Source organism: Mobula hypostoma, chromosome 10 (assembly GCF_963921235.1).
Source record: "Mobula hypostoma chromosome 10, sMobHyp1.1, whole genome shotgun sequence".
NCBI classification, from domain to species: Eukaryota; Metazoa; Chordata; class Chondrichthyes; order Myliobatiformes; family Myliobatidae; genus Mobula; species Mobula hypostoma.
The window spans coordinates 32,349,411-32,361,504 of record NC_086106.1 but is presented as its reverse complement, the minus strand read 5'-3'; the positions used below and the strand labels follow the sequence as shown (position 1 = coordinate 32,361,504).

General features: G+C 46.5%; 1 protein-coding gene across 1 annotated transcript in view; it reads left to right on the top strand.

The window, feature by feature from the left end:
* Positions 1–12,094, top strand: part of LOC134352486 (uncharacterized) — a 47,133-nt gene that overhangs the window by 2,794 nt on the left and 32,245 nt on the right. Inside the window, exons 2-3 of the mRNA XM_063059759.1 lie at positions 732–1,036; positions 2,032–2,096. Coding sequence (XP_062915829.1) covers positions 732–1,036; positions 2,032–2,096 — 370 coding nt within the window. The remainder of the gene's footprint in view (positions 1–731; positions 1,037–2,031; positions 2,097–12,094) is intronic.

The following is a 12,094-nucleotide window of genomic DNA, read 5'->3' as shown; positions in this document are numbered from 1 at the left end:
GGAGGTAGTACCATCAGCTTGCGGGAGACTCCTGGAACTCCCGGGAGAGGTGGGATGTCTGCAGTCGAGTAGCTCCTTAGCAGCTAGCCAGCTAGTTTAAATAACATTAGTTATGCTAATGAACGAATGACACCTGTTAAACTCACCTCACATGTGTTTTACAGTCTTAACCCACCATGGGCAATAGAAAAGTCACTGTTGCAAACAGTGCAGCGAGCAACACTGTCATTATTTTTGACCCCTGTTAGGCAGGGGTACACTTTAGTGTAGTCTGGGGTGAGGTACGTTCTATATTTTCTTTTTTTGGAATACTTTGCCATGTCTCTCTCTCTCTCTCTCTGTCTCTCTCTGTCTCTGTCTCTGTCTCTCAAAAAAAAATCGATTTCCGGGATATTGTATATGATTTGCGGGCGTCAGGGAGCCACTATCAATATGCAGGAGACTCCCGGACCTTCCAGGAGAGGTGGGATGTCTGGTTATGTGTATCACTGTGCTTCACACCCTGGTTTGGAGAAACTGTCTCATTTCTACATTCATTATATGGTTATATACATGTATATAGTTAAGAGACAATAAGCTTGACTGGACTTGAGATGCTGATGAACAGAATGGAGCTTTTACACAATGTGCCAGGTTCGTGGCCTCTTTGACCGCTTTTTGCTTAGCTCTATGATTTGCTTTTTGTTCCAGGGGTTGAATGGCCAGAATTTAAATACTCTGCCCTCCAGAAGGATGGAGAGAGGAGGGTTCAGATGCTGCAATCTGCAGCAAGGTACCAAATGCTGGAGGAGCTCAGCAGGTCGGGCAGCATCTGTGGAGACTAAGGGTTGGCAGACATATCAGGTCACGAAGGGGATCTTGCAGGCCACGTCAGCGTTGGATCTCTGAAGCAGCCTCGGGCTGGGCGGCAGGGGTGCAGGCCTGGACGATATCGCGATGGCGGGGGGACGACCTGGTGTTTGAACAATTTAAACGTTGGCCCAGATGGATTGAAAAGTCGGAGTATGGGACTGGAGACGGGGTTCAGGCCGACTCGGTAGGTTTGACTCCTCTCTCTGCCGCGCTGAGGCTGTGACACTGCTCCGTGCTTCGTGTCTGTGAGCTTTGCAGTGATTTGCCCTGCTGTGTGATGAACTGAGTCTGAGGCTGTGGGCCTGCTCCAGGTCTATGGGCTCAGTTTGGCTTGGGATGCTGGTGCTTGCTTTTATTGTTCGTATGATTTGTGTGTGTGTCTTTTCTCCTCTTTCTCTGCACGGTGGCTGTGGTCTGTTTTTTTAAATGAATTCTTTCAGGTTCCTTGCTTTGTGGCTGCCTGTTAGGAAACGAATCTCACAGTTGTATAATTTATACAAACTTTGATAATAAATGTAGAATTTGACTGGCGAGGAATCAGTAGACTGTACGAACTCCAGAGGGGTCTTGTGCTGATGAGGTGTTTGGATTAGGACCTCGTTCTAACAAGCACCCTGTTTCAACAGCGATGAGTATTAGGACTGGTCAGCCACTGGAGCCTGTTGGATGTGGTTGCTCTTGGCATCCTCCGCGCCTTGGGAAGTGATTCTATTATTTCCATCGTTGGTACCCTGAAACACCAGCAGCAGTAGCAAGGCAGCCCCAGGTGGGTCAGTGCAGAGGTGTTGAGGATCAGTCCTCCTTGGTCAGCACCTTGCAGCTGCCCCAAAACCTCCCCCTGACCAACTGCAGTCCTCCAGAACAGGTAAAGGGGCCCTGGCTTCTCAGCCGGAACATTCCAGGGCCGGTGGGTCGAGAACAGGCAGGAGGTAATCATTCACAAATAGAAGCTGTTCTGGAAACGCCATATTACAGAGAGGAAGAACAACAGTTCCGTCGGCACCTGCGGGCCGAGATCCAAGAGGGAACATGTGGCCTAAAGAATGTATGACTGTCGTGTGGGGCAGGTCCTTCACTGTTGTCATAGTGTCTACAGCCCAGATAGAAAGTTTAAAGTAAATTTATTATCAAACCACATATATGTTACTAAATACTATCTTGAAATTCATTTTCTTGCAGGCATTTACTGGAAAGGACGAAATACCATGGAGTTGGAGCTTAAGACCACGTGAGCTGTTCTTGTGGTGAGTAAGCCAGTGATTTACATGGTAGGCAGGCTCTCTTGTACTTTCATTGGTGCCTGAGATCACTTGGATTATTAGGCACTTGGCAAGGGTCGATTAAAGTTGAAGTGGAGCAGCCTGTGTTGGAGTGCACCAGGGTTAGATTGGGGAGCCAAGACTTTGGCTCAAGAGGCTTCAGTGAACAGAAGTGGAGGTGAAAGCAAGCTCCTGGTATGTTTCTTTTGATCACAGTTAGAACAAAAGGCACAGGAGCAGAATTAGACCATTCAGTCCACTGAGTTTGCTCTACTATTCTATCATGGCTGATTTATTATCCATCTCAACCTCATTCCCCTGGATTCTCCCCATAACCTTCAACACCCTGACTTATCAGGAACCTGTCACCCTCCGTTTTAAATGTACCCAATAACTTGGCCTTCACAGCTGTCTGTGACAATGAATTCCACAGATTCACCACTCTCTAGCTAACGAAATTCCTCCTCATCTCCATTTTAAACGTCCCTCTGTTCTGAGGCTGGGTGTCCTCTGGTCATAGACTCCCCCACCATGGCAAACATCCTCTCCACATCCACTCTATCTAGGCCTTTCAAGACATCGATAAGTGTCAATAAGATCCCCCCTCATTCTTCCAAACTTCAGTGAGTGCAAGCCCAGAGCCATCAAATGCTCCTCATTCATTAACCTTTTCATTCTCGTGAGCCTCCTCTGGTCCCTCTCCAATGCCAGCACAACCTTTCTTAAATCAGGGCCCAAAACTGCTCACGATACCCCAAGTGCTGTCTGACTAATTACATCCTTGATGTGATCGAGGTGTACAGAATTGAGGTATAGATAGGGTAAATGCAGTCAGGTTTATTCCTCTGAGGTTTTGAGAGACTAGAACAAAAGGCTGAAAGGTGAAATAGCTGAGGGGGGACTCCTTCGCTCGGGGGGTGAGGGAAGCGGTGGGGGGGTGGTGAGAGCTGCCAGTGAAGTGGTGGATGCCGGCGTGTTGGCAACATTTGGTCAGTACGTGGAGGAGGCGGGTACAGGGGAGTGTTGAATGAAGCTCTCCATGCCAGTTCAGGAGCTAATGGTTGTAGGTAATTACTGTGGGACCTAAGACTCTTGTACCTCCTGCTTAATGATAGTCGCAAGAAGAGGGCATGGCCCAGACGGTGGGGTCTGATGATGCTTGTCTGTGGGCAGCCAAATGTGAAGGAGAGTTTTGGGGACTAAGGCAACACTGCAGAACTCAACTGAGTTCCAACATAGCAGGTTCCTCAATATTACCAGAGAAATCCTCCAGAGGTTCAATAACTACACCTGAGACACTCGGGGCAATGATGTTGTCCTCCACAACTCATCAGTCTGTCTAGCGTAAACCAATAACGGTTTAGCTTTGAAACATTTTAACCTGCTGTACAATATGTATCTATCAAGTGGAAGGTATTGACGGCCATAAATGCAAATGACAAACCCACTGTCTTGTCACTTGCCACTTGTTTTAAAGGCACAATTCAAAACCACTAATAGTGGGATCTTCACCATGTCCTGGGGGGGGGGGGGCGGGTTGTGAGGGCAGGAAGTTCCAAGGCCTCCAACCCTTGTTCTCTAATATGAAGTCAAGAATGGCAAAATCTCTGCTCGAGATCCAGAGAAAGCCGAAGGACATTTACTCTCTGGCACCAAAAAAATAAAGCCAATAAACATGACATCATCTGCCTTAGTGTGGCCTTTTATAACTTCTCAAAGATGACAGTGCTTCTCAGATGTAATTTCTCAGTATGAGTTACCGAGTGCATGATTGCCCTCAAACCAGAAAATGACAGCAGCCACATTTGCTGTTTAATATATAAAAACTCAGGAGTCCAGCGCGGCTAGTGCAATCACAGTACAGCAACTGCGATCACCGATCGGGTTTTCACTTTCCACCACTGTCCCTGAGGAGTTTTTACGTTCTCCCTGTGAACGTGTGGGTTCCTGCCACGTTCCAAAGCTGGACGTTTAAATTCGTGTGTAGTGAACACACTCCATCACAATCCTCCCGGTGAATGGGATGACACCACACTGCAGATGCTGGGCCCTGGAGCAACACACAAAGTGCTGCAGAAGCTCACCACAACACGAGACCATAAGACATGCGAGAAAAACCAGGTCATTCGGCCCATCGATTCTGCTCTGCCATTCCATCATGGCTGATTTATTCTCCTCCTTGACCCGGTTCTCTTGCTTTCACCCCATGACCTTTGATGCCCTGACTAATCAGACCCTATCAACTTCTGCCTTAAATATACCTGATGATTTGGCCTCTCAGCTGTTTGAAATTCGCTGTCCTCCATCATGGGGAGGATGCGCCAGATTGTCCATAATGGATAACAGTTTGTTTAGTGACCTCCTTTCCACCACTAACTCAAAAGAGTCTGGATTGTAGTTGAGGACAGATCCAGCCTTTCTGATGAGTTTGTTTTTTCCATCACCAGTACTGATGCAGCTCCCCCAACATAGAGCAGCAAAGGAGACTGCACTCGCTACAACAGACTGGTAAAAGATCTCCAGCATCCTGCTGCACACATTGTAAATGTACTTTGAACTTTGAGAGCATGAGGTGAAGAGTCCTTGAAGGTGAATCCGTCAGTTGTAGGAACATTTCAGTGATGGGGCAAGTGAAGTTTGGTTCAAGAGCCTGATGGTTGAGGGGTAATATCTGTTCCTGAACCTGGTGGTGTGAGTCCTGAGGCTCTTGTACCTCCTTCCTGATGGAAACAGTGAGAAGAGAGCGTGACCTGGGTGTTGGGGGTCTCTGATGATGGATGCTGCTTTTCTGCGACCACTCCGTGTAGGTGTCTCAGTGGTGGAGAGGGCTTTACCCATGGTGGACTAGGCCATACTCTTTCCATACCAGGCTGTGATGCAGCCAGTCAGTATACTTCCCACCACACATCTATAGAAGTTTGTCAATGTTTTAGATGCCATGTCAAATCTTCACTAATTCTTAAGGAAGTAGAGTGGCTGCTGTGCTTTCTTCTTCGTTGCACTCGTGTGTGGGCCCAGGATAGGTCCTCCAAAAAAAATTATACCGAGGAATTTAAAGTTGCTGAGTCTCTCCACCTCTGATCCTCTGATGAGGATCGGCTCATGGACCCCTGGTTTCCTTCTCCTGAAGTCAGTAATCAACTCCTTGGTCTTGCTGACATTGAGTTGTTGTTGTGCCACCACTCAGCCAGATTTTCAGTCTCCCTCCTCTATGCTGATTCATCACCACCTTTGATTTGGCCAACTACAATGGTATGGTCAGCAATCTTGAATATGGCGGTGGAGTTGTGCTTAGCCACACGAGTAGAGCAGGGGGTTAAGTACACAGCCTTGTGGTGCACCTGTGCTGATGCAGATTGTGGAGATTTGTTGCCAGTCTGAACTGATTGGGGTTTGCAAGTGAGAAAATTGAAGATCCACTTGCAGAAGGAGGTATTCTGGCAAAGATCATGAAGTTTATTGGTTAGTTTTGAGGGGCTGATGCTATTGAATGCTGAGTTGTAGTTGATAACTGATCTATGATCTTCTTCACTGCCAAGAAGGCCCACCAGCGCCTTTACTTCCTGAGAAAACTAAAGAAATTTGGCCTGTCCCCTAAAACCCTCACTAATTTTTATAGATACACCATAGAAAGCATTCTTCGAGGGTGCATCACAACCTGGTATGGAAGTCCTGTCCAAGACCGAAAGAAGCTGCAGAAGATCGTGAACACGATGCAGCACATCACACAAACCAATCTTCCGTCCTTGGTAATCACGAGGAATTCTGCAGATGCTGAAAATTCAAGCAACACACATCAAAGTTGCTGGTGAACGCAGCAGGCCAGGCAGCATCTCTAGGAAGAGGTACAGTCGACGTTTCGGGCCGAGACCCTTCATCAGGACTAACTGAAAGAAACGTCGTCTGTACCTCTTCCTAGAGATGCTGCTTGGCCTGCTGCGTTCACCAGCAACTTTGATGTGTGTTGCTTCCGTCCGTGGACTCACTTTACACCGCATGCTGTCAGGTCAGTGCTGCCAGGATAATCAAGGACACGACCCCCCCAGCCAACACACTTTTCGTCCCTCTTCCCTCCGGGAGAAGGCTCAGGAGCTTGAAGACTCGTACGGCCAGATTTGGGAACAGCTTCTTTCCAACTGTGATAGGACTGCTGAATGGATCCTGACCCGGATCTGGGCTGTACCCTCCAAATATCCGGACCTGCCTCTTGGTTTTTTTGCACTACCTTACTTCCCATTTTTCTATTTTCTATTTATGATTTATAATTTAAATTATTAATATTTATGAATTTTTACTATTTTTAATATTTAATATTTGTAATCCAGGGAGCGGGAAGCGAAGAATCAAATATCGCTGTGATGATTGTACGTTCTAGTATAAATTGTTTGGCGACAATGAACTATAAAGTATAAGTATGTATCTTTGCTGTCCCGCTTTTCCAGGGTTGAGTGAAGACCCAGTGAGATGGCACCTGCTGTGATGTGTTCCTCTGGGACGCACGTTGAAGCAGATCCAAGTGACTTCTCAGGCAGGAGTTGAAATGTTTTATTATCAACCTCAAAACACTTCATCACTGTGGATGTAAGTGCTACTGGACGACATTCATTGAGGCAGTTTACCATGTTCTTCTTGGGCACTGGTATAATTGAAGCCTGCCTCAGATGGCCAAAGTGAGAGGTTAAAGATCTCAGTGAACACTCCAGCCAGTTGATCAGCACGGATTTTTACTACTAGGCCAGGTACCCTGTCTGTGCCGAATGCTTTTCATGGGTTCAGCCTCCTGAAAGCTGCTCGCACGTCGACTTCAGAGGCTGAAATCACAGGATCGCCGTGGGCTGCGGGAGTTTGCGATGGTTCTCCGTGATTTCAGGGTCAAAGCAAGCGTAGAAGGCATTGAGCTCATCAGGAAGTAGAGCCCTGCTGTTGCCTATGACACTTGATACGAGGTGATCGTACTCAAGCCCAGCCACAACTGTCGAGTACCCTTTGCTGATTAAAGTTTAGACCAAAATTGCCACTTTGCCTGTGAGATGGCTTGCCGGAGATTGTACCTGGACCTCTTGTAAGCTTCTTGGTCACCAGACTTGAATGCCTCTGATCTGGCCCTCAACAGGTTGCAGATCTCATGGTTCACCCATGGCTTCTGATTGGGGAAGACTGAATGATTTTGTGGTGAGACACTTCTCGACAACTGATTTAATAAAGTCAGTGACAACATGGTGTATTCACTCAGATCCTCTGGTGAGACCTTGAACACGGCCCAGTCCACCAACTCAACTCAATCCCATAGCTGCTGTTCCGCCTCCCACAATCACCTCTTTGTTGTCCTCATCTCTGGAGCTTTGCTCTTTAGCCTGTGCCTGTATGCAGGTAGGAAAATGGCAGCCAAGTGATCAGGTTTACCAAAATGCGGTCTGGACATGAAATGATCAGAGTTCCTTATCTTAGTTCAACAGTGGTCTAGTATGTTGGGACCTCTGGTGCTACAGGTTATATGCTGATAGTAATTGGGCAGGGTTTTCTTCAAACAAGAAGACTGTTACTTGTTTTGAGACAGCATCATGCAGAATCTCAAGCACTTGATTATAGTTGGCTGCTGGTGGTATGTAAACTGTGGTCAGGAATATAGAGAACTCACTGGGGAAATGGTATTTGACCGTTAAATGTTGGGGGGACATGAGTTTGACAAAACTGCCACTTTGGAACACCACCAATACTTTAACATGAAATCTATACCTCCATCTTTTGCCTTTTCTGAATCAGTTCCATTCTATAAATCGAGAAGCCTTCAGATCAGATCACTGTATCTGGCATGCTAGGAGAAAGCCAAGTCTCACTCGAACATAGAGTACAACAATCTCTCATTTCCCTCCGATACAGAAATCTTGCCCTCAGGTTCTCAATTTTGTTCTCCAGCTACTGCAGATTTGCTAATAAGATGCTGGGTAGAGGGGGCCTCATCCCTCTGCGTTTTAACCTGGCTTGGAGTCCCCCACCCCCGTCCTGCCAATCTTCCAGCCATGGCGATGAACTTAAAGATGTCGTACCTGCTTGGTCTGCCAAGTCCTTCAGAAGATTGTGAAATCTGTATATCGTTAAGTTGATTTAAAATTATATTGCCTAAAGGAAATTTTGTATGCTGCAGATTGCAGTAAGAGTAATTCAAAAGAGGTATGTTTAGAAGTATTGTATGTAGCCCGCAGGACGTCGCCGTGGTTCACCGGCGCCATCTTGAAAGGCCCAGTTTGTGGCTACTACTACGTCGACTCAGGCCTAGGGGGCTGGCATCAGGCACGATGACGGACTCTCCACTTCTCCCTCTCCCTCATCAGTGTGTTCAGTTCATCTACATTAGCCGCGCTGCTGTCTTCTAGGAGCGTGTTGACCATAGTCTTGGGAGGGAGCCCAGGGTTCATCCTCCCGTGCTTGGGCTCCCATATGATGACTAGGCTGGCAGGTAGCTCAGGGTGGCAGAGACAGTGCCCCGCTAGTTGCAGTGTTCTTGCCTCGATTTTAGTGGTGAGCATTGGTAGGTTGATGTAGAGCTCGACGTTCGTCATGTGCTGTTGCCAACTCACGTCAAGAGTCAACCAGAGCATTCGTGTATAGCAACCATCTAGAGACTTTCACATCGTCTTGGTGAGTGTCCACGTCTCGCATCCGTTTGTGGCTCCTGCACTATAAGTTGCCAGTGTGTATGGTGGCTAACTTGACTCGTTAAAAATGTTTAATCCTACTACTCAGCTGTTCTCGTTCTGCACATATGTAACAAAAACCTCTGAATTACATGATAGTAAATAGAAATCTAGATAGTCTTTGATGTGAGGAAGAACAGTTGAAGATTGAGAGCAACAAACATAGTGCAAAATTGAGACCTGACGAAGGGTCTCAGCCCGAAACGTCGTCTGTACCTCTTCCTATAGATGCTGCCTGGCCTGCTGTGTTCACCAGCATTTTTTATGTGTGCTGCTTGAGATTCCAGCATCTGCAGATTTCCTTGTGTTTGCAAAATCGTTAACTGGGCAGTAATGATCCCTGTCATCTTGTATGCTTCCGGGATAGGGGCTACTCACAGCAGGTTCCCCAGGCTCTGGTGAAATACCATCCACATTATCCCCAACTGGCAGGTTAACCAATGCTGGTACTGCCCCCTTTCCTCCATTCCTCCCCACCAAAAGGCCGGCAGATGGATCACGTCACGACAGCTCCAAGTTGCGTGACCCACTGAAAATGAGACTCCCAAAGCAGACCCTCTGTTCCTAACTCTGTCGTGGCAAGAATTTACCTGATGTTGTTAAAAACCTGTTCACTGCCTCAGGGAAATCCCAGTCTGAGGCTGATTCAAAATGATGAATCCATGCGTATGTGATTATTGGACAATGGCAGCATAGCGGTTAGCACTTCACCTTACACGGCTCAGGGTTCAATTCCTGCCACTGTCTGTAAGGAGTTTGTACGTTCCCCTTGTGACTGCGTGGTTTTGTCCAGGTGCTCTGGGTTCCTCCCATATTTCAAAGACAAGTGGTTAGGGTTAGTGCTAAAATGGCGTCAGAATCATGGCAACACTTGTGGGATGCCCGGCACAATCTTTACTGTTTGATTTGATGCATTTCATTGTATGTTTTGATGTCCACTGGGCAAATAAAGTTCATCTTTCATCTCTAAAAATTCATATGACACGGCACTTCCCCATCTCCCTTTTGTGAAAATGCACGTCCACTATAAATGACAGAAGGAGGGCCTCATCTGCTATATCACCCACCCACCCACTGTGTGGAGAACCTCCTGCTCCACTTGTGACAGTCTGTTGGTCTCACATTGGCCTGAATATTCGACCGGAGAGCCCATAAACCGAGTATCTCAGCAAATCGTCATGAACTGAAAGGACAGCCTATACAGGCAAGAACATTAAGCACAGAAATGAGCTTTCTTTTTTGTTCCAATCCATTGCTAGCATTTATTCTCCGCTTGAACCTCTTCCAGCCGTTACTGTATCACGTCCTGTGTCTTTCTCCATACTTGCCTCCCCTCGAGTGTATTAGCAGTTCGTAATCGCCATTCTTTTAGATTCCCCGTTCAGTTTGCTGGTACAGGTTTGTATTTTTCACCTCATCCACTCCTCCCTCCCTCCCTTCCCACCCACCCCGTTCCTGTGCTCAGTAAAACCTTTCATCATTTGAAACCCTCCATTGGGGCATCTTGGAACTTTATCCTTGCGTGGGCTGGAAGGGAAAGGGAGACTTCATCTTCTCCATGTTTTGAAAAAATTCTGTAGATGTTGCATCATAATTTTAAAAAAACCTATTTGATTCTCTCCAAGGCCTCTTTATCCTTTCTGTAATATAATTACCAGATTGGTGCAGAGTACTTCTGAGTGTGGCTAGCCAAGGTTTGTACAGGTTTAGCAGAACTCGTCAATTATGTAGGAGGAAGTTTGAGTGTTTTGGAAATATTCATCCATATTGCTCCTCATGATCAGTACTGTTGAATTATTTTGAATTGCCCATTAAACTTTGGATTCTTTTTACTCTTTGGAAAATATGACTTTGCTTTGGAGAGGAATTGATACGGCATGGTAAGGATTCCAGATGCAATTCACGATAGTATTATTAATTTGTGTTGATGGTAGGTGGCAGGAGGAGATTTTTTGGCAGTATGTTGCAGGAAAACAAGCCGGGATTTCGAGGGAATTCCAGTGCCTTTAGAACCTCAGCAATTGAAATGAGACTCATTTGGGGATTCAGTGCAAGCTGGCTCCCCCTGAGAGGGAGTGCTAATAGTGGGTGCGGCGGGTATGAGCGAGAGAGTGTTTCATTGCCAAATATGATAGAGGCTAGTCCCAAGGAAGACAGCTGCCTGTGTTGATTTATCATTTTCAAACTGTCCTGCACTCTGGAATGAGAGTCTGAAATGAGTGGTCACTGGGAAACACGTTTTCCCTCCTGCTATCTGCCCCATCACATTTCACTGTAATATTTCTCCTTTTTAGCACTGTTGCCGCTGTTCAATTTTAATTTTTTTTCCCTGGTCTCTCATAATTGCCCGTCAGCCTTCTGTTTCTGTACAGTTCACCTCCCAATTTTTTTGACATTATTTATCCAGTATCTCTGTGTACATCTTTTCCAGAATACCGTTAAAACACATTCTTGTTTGAACACAGCATCGCCAATGGCTTTCCGTCACTGAGTTCCAATCTCAGTCCATTGATACTGAGTTTCCCCTGGATTTAGCTCTGTTCCGTGCTCATGTGTGGTTCTCTGGGATTGCTCTGCCCCAGACAGGGGTTGAAAGGGTTAAACTCGTGTCTGAAAAGTCTCTGATACAGCAAGTCATCAGGGAGGCCAACACGTTATAGATTGCTGGATGTTATGTGTCGGTAATAAAGTTCAAAGTACATGTTGGCCTCCCTGATGGCTTGCTGTACCAGATACTTTATACAACCTTGGTACTACAGTTGGTCCTTCTTATCCGCGAGGGATTGGTTCCGGGTCCCCTCACAGATATCAAAAAACGCGGATGCTCAAGTCCCTTATTCAACCTGTCTGAACCCGGTGGATCTTAGGACCCAGCGGAACCCTGGACCTTATTTAACCTGTCTCAGTGCTGTGGGCATTAGGACCCGGCGGCGGAGCTCTGAATTCGCAGTGTTTCTGTTCACGAAAATAATCACGATTGAAAATAAAGTGGAAACAATAAAGTGATCAGAAAGAGGTGAAACGCTATCGGTCATTGGAAAAGCGTTAGGCTACAGTTGGTCAACGATCGGAACAATTTTAAAGGATAAAATGAGAAAGGCCCTGCCCGATTAAAGTGACAATTATTACTAAGCAACACAGTGGTTTATTCTGTTTTGGGGTTTGGGGTTTTGGGTTTTTGATCCTTCACATCAACCCGACAGGGATGGAGAGCGCGCTTGGGAGTGGTCTGTCACTGGATCGAACTCAGGAACTTCTGTTCCTAAGCCCAGTGCTGAAACATGTGTT